General features: G+C 37.7%; 1 protein-coding gene, 1 long non-coding RNA gene and 1 pseudogene across 4 annotated transcripts; 1 reads left to right on the top strand and 2 right to left on the bottom strand.

Moving 5' to 3' along the window:
* Positions 1 to 314: 314 nt before the first annotated feature.
* Positions 315 to 2,880, bottom strand: LOC119562345 (annotated as a pseudogene).
* A 7,129-nt stretch (positions 2,881 to 10,009) lies between these two features.
* On the bottom strand, positions 10,010 to 16,755 carry LOC119562335. Of its 3 annotated transcripts, none has more exons than XM_037875503.1 (5): positions 16,554 to 16,755; positions 12,189 to 12,287; positions 11,013 to 11,403; positions 10,783 to 10,955; positions 10,010 to 10,733 (listed from the first exon to the last, which is right to left on the bottom strand). In XM_037875503.1, exons 3-5 carry the CDS (start codon positions 11,360 to 11,362, stop codon positions 10,180 to 10,182), a joined length of 1,077 nt encoding a protein of 358 aa, XP_037731431.1. In that variant the 5' UTR covers positions 11,363 to 11,403; positions 12,189 to 12,287; positions 16,554 to 16,755; the 3' UTR covers positions 10,010 to 10,179. The 3 variants fall into 3 exon arrangements, with proteins under 3 accessions (XP_037731431.1, XP_037731430.1, XP_037731432.1); XM_037875502.1 differs by having other exon boundaries at positions 11,013 to 11,380; XM_037875504.1 differs by lacking the exon at positions 16,554 to 16,755 and adding an exon at positions 15,506 to 15,732 and having other exon boundaries at positions 11,013 to 11,380.
* LOC119562336 lies at positions 16,208 to 17,212 on the top strand. The gene is made up of 3 exons (XR_005221803.1): positions 16,208 to 16,259; positions 16,547 to 16,623; positions 16,692 to 17,212. It is a non-coding gene; the product is annotated as an uncharacterized LOC119562336 (long non-coding RNA).
* Positions 17,213 to 18,846: the final 1,634 nt, after the last annotated feature.

Genomic DNA, 18,846 nt, shown 5'->3' with positions numbered 1-18,846 from the left:
CTTGTTTCACTTTGTTGGAACCGCTTGCTTATGCTCCGATGTGGGTCACCACTTTCTCCAGGGCGTGATGTTGGTCGCAGCGTCTCTGAACAGAGCGTTTGCAGATCTTAACAACTTTAAGGATCAGCAGAATCAGGAGTAGTCCAACGATGAGCTTCATGGTCTTGTTAACATCTTAAATATCATCCTTGAGGTCAACGGACGTTTGGACGTTTTGCTGCCCATTTTGGGGTCCTTGGTTCACCAGTTCTTTTCGTCCTTCAGAGCTTGCAGGTTGACTTCCTTCAGAATGCGGTCGATCGCAGGACCTGAATTCAGGACTTTCTACTAGGTGAAGTTGATCCTAGGAAAACGGTCAAGACATCCTTCTGGACACCAGTCTTCTTCAAGTCGTAGTCTGCGCTGATGGGAGTTGTACTTCTAGACCACTGTCAGGTAGATCAGAACAAATTCTGTCTGTCTTCTCTATTTGGCTGGGGTCTTTTATACCGGACTGGATGAATTAACTAGGTTTTCCCACCTAGGGGTACTGTTTCTCTATTTCCCCTATCTTAGGAGTCAACGGCCGGCTGGTGCACTTTGCACCTACTGGAGTACGGTTACGAGCAGGTCGATCGTGGTCGTTGTTTTGGCCACGCGACACCCGTGAGTTGTCGAATTGTATTGCTGTTTTGCCCTTATCAATCTGAGTGTGGTTAGTCATTAGCGGCCCCTATCCTTAACTTAAGACAGTTGATATTATATAGATGATATTATATAGTTGTGCTTTATTTATAAGTAGCATCGTTATTTTTTACGCCTAGTACTCACATTGACGAAAGTCGCAAGCAAACCACAAGAGTGAGCGTGAGGCAAATAGGCGGCTAACGCTTTACGTTGGGTATGTTTTTCACATGTCAACAATTTTGTTAACACTGTTTCATGTTTTTTATTCAGATAAGCTAAGGAAATACCTGAAAAAATACCAGATTTCGCGGGTGAATGAGCTTGCTGAGCTGGAGAACGCGCTAGCTTTAATGGGGAAGAGGAAAAAGGGAAGGAATACTAAATACCAGAACTGCCAAACGGTTTTGTCAAGTTTGCTCATTAACTGCTCATTGGAGCTAATATATGTATGTCTTGCTCCCACTTACGTAAAATCATATAGTCTGAGAAAAAACTGATCTAATGAATGAGCCGAACAATGCCTTGGACTTAACGCATTATAGTCGCAAATTTCATTTTGGTAATGGCGGCAGGCTTTTTATAAAAGCTGAATTGGATAACTACAGCTGCAGATATAGATTTTCAAGCAGATTTAGTTAATAAAATTTAGCGTTGTTTTACAAACTATTAAAGTTATAAATAATTTATTTTCAACCGAGTCCTGATACACGAGTTGACCTTTTTACCGAATAGTATACGTTAAAAAATTGATGCATATCAAAAATGTGAGAAAATATTTTTCGCGAAATACGTTCGGCTTGTAAAAGAACGGTCCACATATATTTAACATATGTACATTAGCTTAAAAATAGAGATAATGTATGTGTTGTATTTATAGGAAACATGATATAACTTCTCAATTACTCAAAAGTGTTTTCAATCAAATAAGGATGATAAAGATGACTTTACCTGGTGTTTTAGACATGTTCACTTAGCTGCAGACAAAGACATGAGGTCATTTCCAGAAATTCAAGAATTGAAAGCCGCAACTTTATTAATTGAAGGTAGCTAAAAGGCAGAAATCATTTTATGAACTCGTTTCAAACAAACTACATGGAGGACTAGACATCGTGGGTGCAGACGACGAAGGGCCGTCCTCGTCGGCCGCTGAAGTCGACTGGTAGAGGCAATGGTGCCCTAGCTGTCCACCTTCTGGGCATCCAGCGACAGAGCGGCCAAATCCACCTCCTTGAACTCGACGGCATTGTCATCGTCGTCATCCTCGTGCTTGTAAATATCGAAAGCAGCGTCACCCTCCTCCATTGGACCATCGTCGATCAGGTCGGGACTGACATCCCACGTCCAGAGATGCCGAACTGTTTGCCCTTGCTGAAGTGGTTCTTCTTGCGCTCCTCCTCGGCGACCAGCTTGGCCTTCTTCCCCGACATCTTGCGTTTCTTCCAGGCGAGGAAGGACTCCAATATGACGCGCGTCTGGTTGAGACCCAGGGCAGCGCACTCATCCTCGATCAGATCGACCAGCGAGATTTCCGTGGGCTTCTCTTTCCTCTTCTTGTCGCGCTTCAGCACATAACCGGCTGGCAGGGCATGCCAGTAGATGCACTTGCCGCCATTAGGGCACTCCCAGACCCAGCCGTACTTGGACTTCTCAACTGCCTCTAAAAAGAAATTGCAAATAATGTCCGTGGTGGGGCGCTGCTTTTCGCCGGAGGTCTTCTTCTCGACCACCTCCTTGACCTTGGCATCGTCCCAGTTGGTCATCGGATCGGAGCGCTTCTCGACCTTGTTCTCCTGAGACAGATCGTGGGAGAACTTGCATTTGTCGCCCTTGGTGCAGAGGCCCTGTTTGAAGAAAGCTCAAACCACCGACTTGGGATCGGTGCCCTTCTTCACCTTCTGGGCCTGCACCGATTTGAAGATCGACGCCATCTCGCGCTGCTCGGCCAGCTTCTTCTCCTTCTCCTCCTTGTGCTTATCGCCATCCTGGCGGGGATGCTGGCCACCACATTGCACCTGCTTCTGCACCTGCTGAATGAACTTCTACTGCTTGTTGCCCTTCTTGTTCTTGTCTTGTCCTCAATGACTTTCTCCTTCTTCTTCTGCTCCGTCTTCTTGCTGGGACCTGGCGGCGCCTTTTTCGGGGGCATCTTCGGGCGGGATATGGGAATTTCACAACTCAAATCTAGGAATAAAGTCGAACCAAAGGTTTTTGCAACCACGCTTGCCCAAATGTAAGGTTAAGATAAAATTGTACTTAAAATAAAGCTTTGCTTGGAATACTGATAAGTAGTTGGATAAAGACCGCACAAGTGTTCGGACGCACAAGAACAAATAATTCAAACCTGTTTCTATTATTGGGATTTAAATATCGCGAAACCCAACTAGTAATCGGGCTCTCTATTATTCAACGCTTTTCGACACAAACTGATTTCCAGCATTCAAGAGCCAAATATCGATCAACGTAACTGCCAACGAGGATTAAAAAGAAAAACTCTAAGCGGAGCGACTTGAAATAAGCTTTCCTCCACTGAAGCCGCAAAATTCATCACCTTTCATCATTCTCGCGATCCAGGGGACTCTGTTGTTGTAAGCTCTTAAATTAGATCTACACCAAAGATTAATTAAAAAAAGTATAATAATATTAAGCCGTATTAAAATGAATGCCGAATAAGCCGAATCGCTTACTCTTTGTTTAAATTGTATATAAAATATCTGTGATTTTGATGGTATATATAAAAATTAGCTTTCCGATTTCTTAAAGAGATCTCTAAAAACATTTTCTTTAATTATATAAAAAACAAGGGAGAACGCTATAGTCGAGTGCCTCGACTTACAGATACCGGTTACTCAGCTAAAGGGACCAAAGGGAAATGGAGATATGCAAGCAGCAGAGCGAGATTGAAATGCTCCACCTATCGGCGGTACACAGATTTAAGCGTTATGGGCGTTAGAATGGGCGTGGTAAATTTTTTTTTGGGTCAATCGATAGGTATTGGCGGTTTGTGGGCGTTAGAGTGGGCGTGGCATATTTGCGTAAAAAACTTGCGCTGCGCACAAGGCTACGGAATCTAAGTCTGAGATCCCAATTCTCTATCCTTGATAGTTTCCGAGATATCCACGTTCATATTTACGATTTTTTGGGCGTGGCTATCTTTTTTTGGGTCAATCGATAGGTATTGATGAGAACAATGCATTCCAGTTAAAATTTTTATTCTAGCATCAAAACTGTAGGAGCCACAGTTTTGGGCGGTTTGTGGGCGTTAGAGTGGGTGTGGCACTCTGCTGAAACAAACTTGCGCTGCGCAGGAATTTCAGGAATCTGCATGCCTAATCCCAATATTGTAGTTTCCGAGATCTCAGCGTTCATACGGACAGACGGACAGACGGACATGGGTAGATCGACTCGGTTGGTGATCCTGATCACGAAAATATATACTTTATAGGGTCGGAAACGCTTCCTTCTGCCTGTTACATACTTTCCGACGAATCTAGTATACCCTCTTACTCTACGAGTAACGGGTATAAAAATGTACTGGATTAGTGAGACCGGTATTGCACAGACAGGGAAACATAATTTCTTGGAACAGACTAAGTGAAATTCTTATCAAAAATATTGGAGAAAAGGAGAGTAGTGGAGAAATAATAGAGTCCACAAGAGAGCAATATTTCGATAAGTGATATCACTGTGGACGGCAGACCACGTAGTGGCGAAAGGGAGCCCGGAGAGTGTGCGAAGGGGACTACTATATATAACAGCAGAATTTCGAGTGGTACACCAATGGAAAGGTATTGCAAAAACTAAAAAGATTGCTTACGACGACTTTAATAATTTTTATTGGCTTGGGAGAAAATTTGAGCTGCTGGGGCTTGTGAAAATAGTCCCTTTATCACGTTATGAATCCCTTTTTGGTTTAAGGTCTTGGAAGCCACATGGTTGTATTAAGAAGCTTGAGATAGAAAACGTTTGTTCTACGACTCTTGGAAAACCCGGCTTGCTTAGCGAAAAATACAAAAAATAGCTGGATTTTAAAGGTTTATAGTTTCTAAACAACTAGTGTTCCAGATACGTGCTAAATGTCTCTGTCGCACGAACAATCGAAATAGGAAAAAATAGGGGACTTGGTAAAGGAGGTTAAATAAAAAAAAAAAAAAAAAAATTAAGGGTATGCCTTAAAATTAAAAATGCCACGTTGTTAAACCAATTTGGCAACACTTATAACAAAGATATGGCAAAAGAAAAAAATGAAAAAAAACATATGGAATTATGGGGAAGTTTGAGTTCGCCTTTGTACCAATTTATTCTTAGTACTGTTAAAGTGTACCAGTTGATCGTTTCTAGTTTCATAAACCGTGGTTTCATTCCATTTGTACTAAGAGAGGCTTGCAAATGAGAAGCGTTGTATTGCACTAAAGTCTGTGGAATTTCGTGTCCGGCAAATGGGAAGCGGACGACGAAAAAGCCTTGGAGTGTATTATTTTAAATGTGAAAACGTTGCATCTGAACTATATAAAAAATGCAAAGACCTCCGGAGAAGCTTGAAATATTCTTTTCGAAGTGTACGTCACAAACGGGTCGATACGTAAAGTAAGTCCTTACAAAAAACAGCTGAGCATCATAAAGCCGGTTAACTGCAGTATGTCTCAATATTTAAATTCGTTTGTCGAAGTTGTCGATAAACTGACAGAATAATAAAAATAATTAAAAACAAGGAAGAACGCTATAGTCGAGTACCTCGACTATCAGATACCCGTTACTCAGCTTAAGGGACTAGTTTGCACACGGGCTGCATGATGTCGGGGCGAGTTCGTATCGGCAAATACATCAGGGTCCCAATCATTGACTGGTAGTCGGTCACATTGGCCCTATTACAGCTTTCGACAGCTTACACAGAAATTGTAGCTTGCTGAATCTCGCGACGAAATTCCGTACCAAGGAAGTGATGAATTTCCTCTGCAGCTTCTTCTTAATGTTAGCCAAGTCACAATTGTCCAAACACACTACTATAAGATCGCCCACATAAATGGCGAATTTTATTCGCCAATTGACATTGATTTTTATTATTATTGTTGAACGTTGATGCACTAAGAGCAGTACAAACAAGTGGCCCAACGACACCAAGCACGTGCTTGTTACGCGTGGGCCCTTTTTTCATTTCGGGCAATTACGGTTGGCGAGAAAGGTACATAGAACAAATAAATACAGGACAAAACATAGATCAACTAAGACTGAATTAAATGAGTTTATATTTTAATTTTTTTATTATTAGGAAGAACGCGAAAGGGCTCGTGCTGACTTAAATTAGATGTACATCGTGGCAAGTTAGTAGGATAGTAGTTTCGCGTTAGCCTAACAGGAACATTAAAAGTTAGGCGGCTTACCAAATCTACGGAATCTATATCGCCTCTGACAAGATAATGAATGCAAATAGTACCAAGCATAATTCTACGATTTACCTTAGTAGGCAAATTAAACAATGGTAATCTACTCGAGTAAGAAGGCAACATGACGTTTTGATCCCAGTTCAAAACACGTAAGGAAAATATAAGAAATTGTTTCTGTACTGACTCTAAATTAGGACGGACAAGGGAGGTAAATAATAATTTGGTAGTGTATGGATCACCAAATTCCTTATACCAACGCTTTAGAGGTTATGTGGGAGTCAAATTTAAGTTTTGGATCCATGTGAACACCTAAATAGTTATCTAAGTATATTCGTTCCAGAGACATGTTCTGAAGAGAGTAACTCATGAACGTTGGCGCACCCTTATAGAAAGTAAAAACGTTGCATTCAAGATAGTTTAAATTGAAAAGGTTGTACTGACACCATTCCTAGAATCTATTATTATCTGACTGCAAGCAGAAACTAGACTCAATATTATAATATGATAAACAAAGCTTAACATCATCAGCATACATAAGTACACGAGAGTGAGATACGATAGAGGGAAGATCATTTATAAACAGAGTAAACAGCAAAGGGCCTAAATGACTGCCCTGAGGCACTCCAGATGTCACGTAGAATATTGAATATAAATAATGTAGAAGCCTTCTTTTACCGCATACGGTTTTGGAAGCTGTCTAAAAATGAAATCGGCCGCAGAGGGCGCGTGCGATCGAAACAGTATTTATTTTTGAAAACGGGCGCCATTATTGCGGCCGATCTACCTGGCCGATTTGCATAAACTTTTTTTTTTAATGTTCACAAAAGACATGGTTTTCGCCTCTACCTCGGTCGTCATTGTCCATTGGTACTTAACAATGTTATATAACAATTATTGTTGAAAAAAGTCAAAAATGTACGGAAAAATAGAAACCGGTGCTATTTAATTATTTATAAATATTTTTATTTGATGGTGGTAGGAGCGATAGACATAAGTACCTTAATAAAAAATTTGGTTTGTGTGTTTTAGACAATGCCAATCGTGGCGCCCAGATTTTGTAATTTGGAATCAATTATGTCTCTGCCGGAAGTCAAGCGGCATTACCAAGAAAAAAAATTTTTTCAACGTTTTTTCAAGAATAATAAGCCTGTAAAAAATCTTAAACGTGAAAAAAAAAACTTTTCTGAAAAAAAAAATAATTTGCCAAAGGCGAAAAACAAAACCATGTTGACACGTTGATATCAGAGAGGAGCACAAATATTGCAAATTAGAGGTAATAATGCGTTCAAATGTTTGAGGAATGGTAGACAATCGCACCTTTTTTGTGGAGTGGAATAATAAACAAGGGAGAACGCTATAGTCAAGTACCTCGACTATCAGATACCCGTTACTCAGCTTAAGGGACCAAAGGGAAATGGAGATATGCAAGCAGCAAAGCGAGATTTAAATGCGCCACCTACCGGCGGAAGACAGATTAAAGCGTTGTGGGCGTTAGAGTAGGCGTGGCAATTTTTTTTTTTTGATCAATCGATAGGTATTGACGAGACCAATAGATTTCAGTTAAAATTGTTTATCTAGCATGAAAATTGTCGGCGCCACAGGTTTGGGCAGTTTTTGGGCGTTTTAGTGGGCGTGGCATATTCGCGTAACAAAATTGCGCTGCGTACAAAGCTACTGGAATCTAAATCTGAGATCCCGATTCTCTATCTTTGATATTTTCCGAGATATCCACGTTCATATTTACGATTTTTTAAAGTTTGGGGCGGTTCGTGGGCGATAAAGTGGGCGTGGCAAACTTTTTTTTTAGGTCAATCGGTAGGTATTGATGAGAACAATAGATTTCAGTTAAAATTTTTGTTCTAGCATCAAAGCTGTAGGAGCCACAGTTTTGTGCGGTTTGTGGACGTGTTAGTGGGCGGTGCACTCTGCTGACACAAACTTGCGCTGCGCAGGAAGCTCAGGAATCTGCATGCCTAATACCAATATTGCAGCTCTTATAGTTTCCGAGATCTCAGCGTTCATACGGACAGACGGACAGACGGACATGGCTAGATCGACTCGGCTAGTGATCCTGATCAACAATATATATACTTTATGGGGTCGGAAACGCTTCCTTCTGCCTGTCACATACTTTCCGACGGATCTAGTATACCCTTTTACTCTACGAGTAACGGGTATAAACACCAAACAAATAATTTTTGTTATCTCTTGTATCCGACTATTCCTATGGTAGCTATAAGAAACAGTTGTCCGATCCGGCTGGTTCAAACTTATATACTACCTGTAGAAGAAATAAGATTTTTGGGAAAGTTTCAGCCCAATAGCTTAAAAACTGAGAGACAAGTTTGCGTAGAAACGGACGGACAGACGGACAGACTTACATGGCTAAATCGACTCGTCTGGTGATGCTGATCAAGAATATCTATACTTTATGGGGTCGGAAACGTCTCCTTCACTGCGTTGCAAGCTTCTGACTAAAATCATAGTACCCTCTACAAGGGTATAAAAACGTATAATATCATAAGAAATTTTTCATTAATTTTGTTTCTTGTGAATAAAAAATAAATATTTAACAAACAATTTTTAATAATGGTTAAGAATTCAAGTTTATTAGTCTTATTTTCAAAAGGTTTTTTGATTATTTTTATTGTGAAAATTATAATTCAAGTTTTAACATTGGCTTCACATTGTGAGGTTTCTATAAGATAGGACCATAATTCTATCACTCTCTAATGCAGACATTACTTTGGAAACATACGCACCTTATTGTAGATCTGCAAAATCTGTATTTTGAATTTATCTTCCCTTTTGGGGTCGTTCACCCCAGTGTACGGCTTGCCAAAAATGGATCGTTGGTTAATAAGTTAAATTGCTAAGTAAGCTGAGTATCGGGTACAACATAGTCGATGCTATAGACTCACTTGTTTTTATACCCTTGCTGAGGGTCCATGTCCGTCTGTCCGTCTGTTTCTACGCAAACTAGTGTCTCAGTTTTAAAGCTATCGGGCTGAAACTTTCCCAAAAGTCTTATATCTCTTGCAGGTAGTATATAAGTCGGAACCAGCCGGATCGGACAACTATATCTTATAGCTCTCATTGGAAAAATCGGAAAACAAAATTTAAGAAAATTATATCTTTGGTGTTTTTTAGCATATAACCTCCTTAGCTTGGAAATAACACTTTTTAATTAGTTTTGAATTTCGAATTAAATTTTATCGAAATCGGACGACTATATCATATAGCTGCCATAGGAACGATCGGAAAATTGGTGCAAAAATAATATGAAACAAAATATAGCTTCGGTTTTTTTTCAACACTTAATCTCCTACGCTTGGAAATAACATTTTTTAATTAGTTCTGAATTTCGAATTAAATTTTATCGAAATCGGACGACTATATCATATAGCTGTCATAGGAGCTATCGGAAAATTGGTGAAAAAATAATATGAAACCAATAATAGCTTCGGTGTTTTTCAACATATAACCTCCTACGCTTGGAAATAACATTTTTAATTAGATCTGAATTTCGAATTTAATTTTATCAAAATTGGACGACTATATCATATAGCTGCCATAGGAACGATCGGAAAATTGGTGGAAAAATAATATGAAACAAATTATAGCTTCGGTGTTTTTCAACATATAACCTTCTACGCTTGGAAATAACATTTTATAATAAAGTTCTGAATTTCGAATTTAATTTAATCAAAATCGGACGACTATTTCATATAGCTGCCATAGGAACGATCGGAAAATTGGTGGGAAAATAATATGAAACAAATTATAGCCTCGGTGTTTTTTGACATATTATCTTATACCATTGGGAATATCATTTTTTGTATTTTTAAATTTAATAATTATAGCTGCAGGGGTATACAAACTTCGGCTTGCCGAAGTTAACTTCCTTTTTTGTTTTTATTTATATTTAAATATTTAAAAACTTCAAAATAATAAAGCTATGCTTCATATTGAAAATGTACTCAATTAGTTTTACAATTCATTTATTTTTTTCCAATATTAAATAATTTTGCTTACTAGTACTTTCGGTTAACCTTTGTGGTTGATTAAGTTGTGTTGTGCATAAATATTATAACAAGGTTCAATGAACAATATTTTGATGAATTAACACGTTCTAGGCTTTGATAGTTTCATTTCCTAGGTTTTTCGTTGCTTTATCTAGCCTTTTAGTTCTTGGAGGGGGGATTGGTGGATTTTCTAATCTAATATCGCCTACATTGCATGGGGTCTTAAGTACATCACATCCAAGAATGTTTTTTTTTATAGAACTCCAAAACAAAATTTTTTTTTTAAGACTAATAATACATTTGTTACTACACATTATTTTGTTATTATTGAATATGTTCCATATTCCTACTGCAAAAATGAAAGCTATAAATATCAATACCAGCGAAATAATTAAAGTATACTTAAGAGTTTCACTATGACTTATTACTGAATTAGTTTCCGTGCTTGTTGGCCTTCTTTTTTTAGTTTGTGTAGGTCTTGGATATGAGGAACGACTGGGTCCAACATAAGTACTCCCCTTTTTAATGAGGGCAATATCCGAGCACGAACGAAATTCCTCTTGTGGGCCACATCCAATGGCTCCATTACCATCGCTGCAAATTCCCCAGTTGTTGCCGGCAACATAACGCCATTGCAGAACACATTGGTCACATGTAAAATCTGTAATACATTATAGTTACATTATACATGAAATTGTTTTTACGCTTACCAGGTAACCGTGCCAGAATTTCATATATGCGACTTCCATTTCTGGGATAAAAGCGGATGTCTAGGTCAGATGGAATTGGCTGAGAAGGACGGCCTTCAAGTATTAGCAATACATTTTGATCTAAGCAAAACTGCTTAGCAATTTGATTTGGGCATATCCGAAACTCAAAATATCTGTAATCATATTTTTGTCATATTATTGCTAGAAGTATATTGTTGTTATTTGCTTACCCCATGTGACTAGCAGTTAATTCTACACGAATTTTTATTTTGGATCCTGGCAAATAACTCCGTACTATTAAACCTTGTCCCCATTGGCCACCATATTCATGGGGCCGTGGTTCCGGAAAATCCCACGCGTCTCCGCACTCTCCACATTTACCACCGTTTACTTTCCATTGCCGGGTAAACCCACCACAGTAAAGTTCATGGTCATTGTAGTCTGGTGGGGTTTGAAATCCAAATCGCCAAGCGGATGCTCTACTTGGCGGCTCAATCAATCTCCCGTGGCCATTGCAGGACATAAACGAATACGAAGTAGCAAATAATAAGCCAATACACCATCCTGTAATAAAGCTCATACTTCCTTCCTTGTTTAACTGTGTTAAAAAAAAACTCCAGGCTTATTAAAACATACAGTTAATGTTATTTTAAACAAGAAAAAAAGTTAGCTTCGGCAAGCCGAAGCTTATATACCCTTGCAGCTATAATTATTAAATTTAAAAACACAAAAACTGATATTCCCAATAGTATAAGATAATATGTCAAAAAACACCGAAGCTATAATTTGTTTCATATTATTTTCCTACCAATTTTCCGATCGTTCCTATGGCAGCTATATGATATAGTCGTCCGATTTTGATCAAATTAAATTCAAAATTCAGAACTAATTAAAAAATGTTATTTCCAAGCGTAGGAGGTTATATGTTAAAAAACACCGAAGCTATAATTTGTTTTATATTACTTTCCTACCAATTTTCCGATTGTTCCTATGGCAGCTATATGATATAGTCTTCCGATTTCGATAAAATTTAATTCAAAATTCAAAACTAATTAAAACACCAAAGATATAATTTCTTAAAATTTTTTTTCCGATTATTCTTTTGGGAGCTATAAGATATAGCTGTCCGATCCGGCTGGTTTCGACTTATATACTACCTGCAAAAGATATAAGACTTTTGGGAAAGTTTTTGCCCGATAGCTTTAAAACTGAGAGACCAGTTTGCGTAGAAACGGACGGACAGACGGACAGACGGACATGGCTAGATCGACTCGTCTAGTCATGCTGATCAAGAATATATATACTTTATGGGGTCGGAAACGTCTCCTTCACTGCGTTGCAAACTTCTGACTGAAATCAATATACCCTCTGCAAGGGTATAAAAATAATATTATACAAAAACTTACCACTACTAAACTTTTTGTTGATACAGTGGTACTTAAAGGAGGGAGTGTGGTTCTAAGTGCTAATCACTAGACATCAGATTTTATGTTTGTTTTTGTGGTCTAAAAAATATACAATTTTAGATATTGATAAATCCAAATAATAGTTTTAAAAAAAAACTTATTTTCAGAATACATTTAGATAACTTATATTTAATTTTCCGTTTAATATAATAAATGAAGGCGTAGGGAGCGGACTCGTGTTGCGCGAGCTCCGGAAAAACACATTAAGAATAGTAGAAATAATATCTACAGCTAACGTAATATATAACGTAATGAGCAATTATGTTTGTCCTGCTGAACGCCTCGACTATCAGATACCCGTTACTCAGCTTACAAAAAAGGGCAACCATTCCTATCGGCTGTTAACGAGATTTCACTAACCCGCCACAAAAGTCTAGGTTGCGATTTGCTGTATGAATATATCCCCATGCCTCTCGCACCCTATTGAATCTGCTGATTATTTATTATTGTTTGGTTATTACATTCAGTGAATGGTCTGACTTAAATAATTTTTGATATGAAGATGTGTATTGATAATAAAAGCAAAATTGCATTTAAATTTTTTAAAATATTAAAAAGTGTGGGCGGTAGACGGCTTTAACTTTAAGGGCGTTTGGGGGCTGTAGAGTGGGCGTGGCAAACTTTTTTTTCTGTTAATCAATAGGTATTGAAGAACCAAATACATTCCAGGTGATCTTTTTATACCCGTTACTCGTAGAGTAAAAGGGTATACTAGATTCGTCGGAAAGTATGTAACAGGCAGAAGGAAGCGTTTCCGACCCCATAAAGTATATATATTCTTGATCAGGATCACTAGCCGAGTCGATCTAGCCATGTCCGTCTGTCCGTCTGTCCGTCTGTCTGTCCGGATGAACGCTGAGATCTCGGAAACTATGAGAGCTAGGCTATTGAGATTTGGCGTGCAGATTCCTGAGCTTCTTACGCAGCGCAAGTTTGTTTCAGTAGAGTGCCACGCCCCCTCTAACGCCCACAAACCGCCCAAAACTGTGGCTCCTACAGTTTTGATGCTAGAATAAAAATTTTAACTGAAATGTATTGTTTTTATCAATACCTATCGATTGAAAAGAAAAAGTGTGCCACGCCCACTTTTACGCCCACAAACCGCCCACAAGCTTCGAAAAATCGTAAATATGAACGTGGATATCTCGGAAACTATCAAGGATAGAGAATTGGGATCACAGATTTAGATTCCGTAGCTTTGTGCGCAGCGCAAGTTTGTTGCGAAAATATGCCACGCCCTTTCTAACGCCCACAAACCGCCCAAGGCTGTGGCGCCCACAATTTTTGTGCTAGATACAAAATTTTAACTGAAATGTATTGGTCTCGTCAATACCTATCGATTGACCCAAAATCGCCCACTCTAACGCCCATAACGCTTAAATCTGTCTACCGCCGATAGGTGGCGCATTTCAATCTCGCTTTGCTGCTTGCATATCTCCATTTCCCTTTGGTCCCTTTAGCTGAGTAACGGGTATCTAATAGTCGAGGTACTCGACTATAGCGTTCTTCCTTGTTTTCTAGTATAAAAGCTGTGGGCTCCTCAGTTTTGGACGGTTGTGTTTTTCGGGTCAATCGATAGATATTGATGGGAACATTACATTTCAGTTAAAATTTTAATTCCAGCATTAAAACTGTAGGAGCCACAGCGGCTTGAGCGGCTTGTGGGCGTTAGAGTGGGCGTGGCACCCTGTTAAATAAACTTGCGCAGCGCAAGTAGCTCAAGAATCTACATGCCAACTCCCAACTTTTTAGCTCTTACAGATTCCGAGATCTTAGCTTTCATACGGACGGACAGACAGACATAGCTAGATTGTCTCGGCTGGTGATCCTGATGAAGAATTTATATCACTGTGGCGAAGCGCACCAGGAGAGTGTGCAAAGGCGACTACTATATAAGCCGCAGAATTAAAAATCTGCTGTGATGGTCTGATCGAACGAATGAAAGATAATGCCAAAACTAAGAAGATTACATACCAAGTCTTTGGAAATCTCAATTGGTTTGGGAGAAAGAGCGGTGAAGGCGTAGAATTAAAAATTTAAAAAATTGGTACTGTTGGAGCCGATGGATACATATGCCCACGGCTATAAACCTAGTTGTATTCTTACTGAGAATAGTTTTTTGAAATCAATATTTTGGGGGATTATTCAAACTGAAAATGTTTGTCTTCTTGTTTGTGGGTTTGAATGAATCCCTTTTTGGTTTTAAGGTTTTGGGGATGTATTAAAAGGCTCAAGATTGAAAACTTTTGTTCAACGACTATTGGAAAAAAGCTAGCTTGGCGGGATATCCAAAAAAAAAGTTTGAATTTAAAGGCTTATATTTTACATATATAATATATGTTCACTGGTCGGCATAAGTATTTTGACGAAACAAAAGTTAAATATACTCATAATTTGAACTTAATTCTTGTAAACTTCGGCATCAATGGAAAGGTAATTAAAATGCCGTTTGAATGATACAATATTTTTCTTAACCCATTTAGTACTTATTGAAAAGGACGAATTTGTATGAAAATCTACTTTTTAAACTTTTTTCCTCGTCTTGAAAACTTAACTTGATGCAAAAAGTTTCTTCAAACAAAAATAACAGTAACTGCAAAAAGATTTTTTCAAAAATCATTTTGTTTATATTTTTTACAATTTATTGAATGTCGTAAAAAATTTGTATGAAAAAAGAAAAATATTGCTCAAATGCACGTTTCTAAACAACTTCAAAAAATCATAAGAAATGTAAGCAAGTTGATCATCATCATATAAAACATTTTATTTTCATGGTGGAGTTTTTCGTGTAAATATTTAACAGTTTCGTCGTCATTATGTATCATGATCGTCCGCAGAACAAACATGATCCCTGATCAGTAATTTGTTATCATGTTGTTCTGCTGAACGCGGCCAATTCTCTCGTTGAAGCAGTATATTTTGACATACAAATTGTACATTATAATTGTCTAATGATCCTGTCATCAGTTATCATGTTCACCGGATGGGTACTTTTTTTGAGTCTCCGATAAAAGGGTCGCAGAAGGAGAGCTTCTGATATAATTGAAATGTTTTTTGTATATTACTAAGCAAACATGTATCTAAAATGTACCAATTCATAGAGGCTTAAAATATTCTATTATTTTGGGCCAATATTCCACAATTCGGAGTATTAAAATATTTAAAATAAATATTATGAAACATGGAAAGATTGCATGGATGGATTTTATTGCACTTATATGTACCCTAAATAGATTCACTAGGGCTTCCAAACTTACTACAAATTTTAATAGTGGGCAGAATTCCTTCAAATATATTACTATTTTAATGAATTAAATGTACTTAAGCCTTATGTGGCTTAATGGGTCTTGTTTGATTCTATAGACCGTAATTAGCAAAGTCATTTGTATTTTGTATTTTGTGTTGTTTTCTTTAGCTTGAACTCATACAGAACTTTCAATTGTTCTTTATAATTTAAAACCAACTTTTTACATAATGTGTGCGGAGCTTGCATTTCTTATTCTCAACTGAATACTAAAGTCGACCATTCGTGTTTTGTGTGTCTTAAATATTTTGTTGCGGCGTATCTGGAAAGTTTCTGAGAGGACAATACTTATTTTCTTTTAACTGAAACTATAGTCTGTTACAATGTTTTACATCTACGATTAATTACCTATTTCCAAATGGTGGCTATTAAAATACTTATATTACTTTTTAATATTAATATACTGATGCAATATTAAAAATACTTATTTAATCAAGCAATTAGTTAAACCGATCTGAGTTCATTTTTTGGAGGCAATATCAAAACAGTGGCATTACATTACGTCGCCCACTCATAACACTTTAAGCTTAAGAAACTGGTTTAAAGAAGCTCAGTTGGACGCCGTCTTTTCTTTATGCGTTTATTCCACGGCATTGTTCGGCATATTCATTAAATCATTAATTGTCGGTTTATAAGGAGATATATATATTCAGCATTTACTTGGATTTGTTTGGATAAGGAGGCATGATCACTTTAGCATTTAAACGGTAACCTTAAAATGTATGACTCAAATAGCATTAATGTTCAAATTATGTTAGTAGTGTGCTCTGCCCTAAAATCACACAATTTTAGTACGACTCCAAAATTTTTTTAGACTGTAAAAAGCTTGTAAATGTTTTTAATTTTATTATCTACCACAATAATTTTTTAAAAGTCCTTTCAAGTTTTAATTTTCAATGCTATTATATAGTTGTGCTTTATTTAAAAGTAGCATCGTTATTTTTTGGTCGCCGCGGACTAATTATGATTTTTTAATTTTACTTTTTACGCCTAGTACTCACATTGACGAAAGCCGCAAGCAAACCATAAGAGTGAGCGTGAGGCAAATAGGCGGCTAACGCTTTACGTCGGGTATGTTTTTCACATGTCAACAATTTTGTTAACACTGTAAAATAAAATGTTTCATGTTTTTTACTCAGATAAGCTAAGGAAATACCAGATTTCGCGGGTGAATGAGCTTGCTGAGCTGGAGAACGCGCTGGTTTTAATGGGGAAGAGGAAAAAGCAGAGGAATACCAAATACCAGAACTGCCAAGCGGTTTTGTCAAGTTTGCTCATTAACTGCTCATTGGAGCTAGTATATGTATGTCTTGCTCCATCTTACGAAAAATCGTATAGTCTGAGAAAAAACTGATCTAATGAATGAGCCGAACAATGCCTTTGACTTATCGCATTATAGTCGCCAATTTCATTTTGGTAATGGAGGCAGGCTTTTTAAAAAGCTGAATCGGATACAACAGCTGCAGATATAGATTTTCAAGAAGATTTAGTAATAAAATTAAGCGTTTTTTTACAAACTGTGAAAGTTATAAATATTTTCTTTTCAACCGAGTCCTTATACACGTGTTGACCTTTTTACCGAATATTGGACGTAAAAAAAATTGATGCAAATCAAAAATGTGAGAAAATATTTTTCGCGAAATACGTCTGGTTTGTAAAAGAACGGTCCACATATATTTAACATACGTACACTAGCTTAAAAATAGAGATAAGATACAATGGTAAATAAAATAAATAATAAAATAACAAAAATAATATAGACCGCACAAGTGTTCGGACGCACAAGAACAAATCGCCTATAGAAATAATTCAAACCTGTTTCTATTAGTGGGATTTAAATATCGCGGAACCCAACTAGTAATCGGGCTCTCTATTATTCAACGCTTTTCGACACAAACTGATTTCCAGCATTCAAGAGCCAAATATCGATCAACGTAACTGCCAACGAGGATTAAAAAGAAAAAATCTAAGCGGAGCGACTTGAAATAAGCTTTCCTCCACTGAAGCCGCAAAATTCATCACCTTTCATCATTCTTGCGATTTAGGGGACTCTGTTGTTGTAAGCTCTTAAATTAGATCTACACCAAAGATTAATTTAAAAAAGTATAATAATATTAAGCCGTATTAAAATGAATGCCGAATAAGCCGAATCGCTTACTCTTTGTTTAAATTATATATAAAATATCTGTGATTTTGATGGTATATATAAAAATTAGCTTTCCGATTTCTTAAAGAGATCTCTAAAATCATTTTCTTTAATTATATAAAAAACAAGGGAGAACGCTATAGTCGAGTACCTCGACTTACAGATACCGGTTACTCAGCTAAAGGGACCAAAGGGAAATGGAGATATGCAAGCAGCAAAGAGAGATTGAAATGCGCCACCTATCGGCGGTAGACAGGTTTAAGCGTTATGGGCGTTAGAATGGGCGTGGCAAATTTTTTTTTGGGTCAATCGATAGGTATTGGCGGTTTGTGGGCGTTAGAGTGGGCGTGGCATATTTGCGTAAAAAACTTGCGCTGCGCACAAGGCTACGGAATCTAAGTCTGAGATCCCAATTCTCTATCCTTGATAGTTTCCGAGATATCCACGTTCATATTTACGATTTTTTGGGCGTGGCAATCTTTTTTTGGTCTATCGATAGGTATTGATGAGAACAATGCATTTCAGTTAAAATTTTTATTCTAGCATCAAAACTGTAGGAGCCACAGTTTTGGGCGGTTTGTGGGCGTTAGAGTGGGTGTGGCACTCTGCTGAAACAAACTTGCGCTGCTCAGGAATCTCAGGAATCTGCATGCCTAATCCCAATATTGTAGTTTCCGAGATCTCAGCGTTCATACGGACAGACGGACAGACGGACATGGGTAGATCGACTCGGTTGGTGATCCTGATCACGAAAATATATACTTTATAGGGTCGGAAACGCTTCCTTCTGCCTGTTACATACTTTCCGACGAATCTAGTATACCCTCTTACTCTACGAGTAACTTATAAAAAGGTACTGGATTAGTGAGACCGGTATTGCACAGACAGGGAAACATAATTTTTTGGAACAGACTAAGTGAAATTCTTATCAAAAATATTGGAGAAAAGGAAAGTAGTGGGGAAATAATAGAATCCACAAGAGAGCAATATTTCGATAAGTGATATCACTGTGGACGGCAGACCACGTAGTGGCGAAAGGGAGCCCGGAGAGTGTGCGAAGGGGACTACTATATATAACAGCAGAATTTCGAGTGGTACACCAATGGAAAGGTATTGCAAAAACTAAAAAGATTGCTTAGACGACTTTA

Source organism: Drosophila subpulchrella, unplaced genomic scaffold (assembly GCF_014743375.2).
Source record: "Drosophila subpulchrella strain 33 F10 #4 breed RU33 unplaced genomic scaffold, RU_Dsub_v1.1 Primary Assembly Seq422, whole genome shotgun sequence".
NCBI lineage: Eukaryota > Metazoa > Arthropoda > Insecta > Diptera > Drosophilidae > Drosophila > Drosophila subpulchrella.
The sequence above is the reverse complement of the archived record's forward strand: the minus strand, read 5'-3'. Positions and strand labels throughout refer to the sequence as shown.

What these genes read in the sequence shown, in the direction of transcription:
- LOC119562335 (XM_037875503.1), bottom strand. Translation starts at nt 11,362, where the DNA reads ATGAGCTTTATTACAGGATGGTGTATTGGCTTATTATTTGCTACTTCG. An exon ending in TTAACTGCTAGTCACATGGG is followed by an intron (nt 10,956 to 11,012) that starts GTAAGCAAATAA and finishes ATATGATTACAG; the next exon opens with ATATTTTGAGTTTCGGATAT. An exon ending in AATTCTGGCACGGTTACCTG is followed by an intron (nt 10,734 to 10,782) that starts GTAAGCGTAAAA and finishes AATGTATTACAG; the next exon opens with ATTTTACATGTGACCAATGT.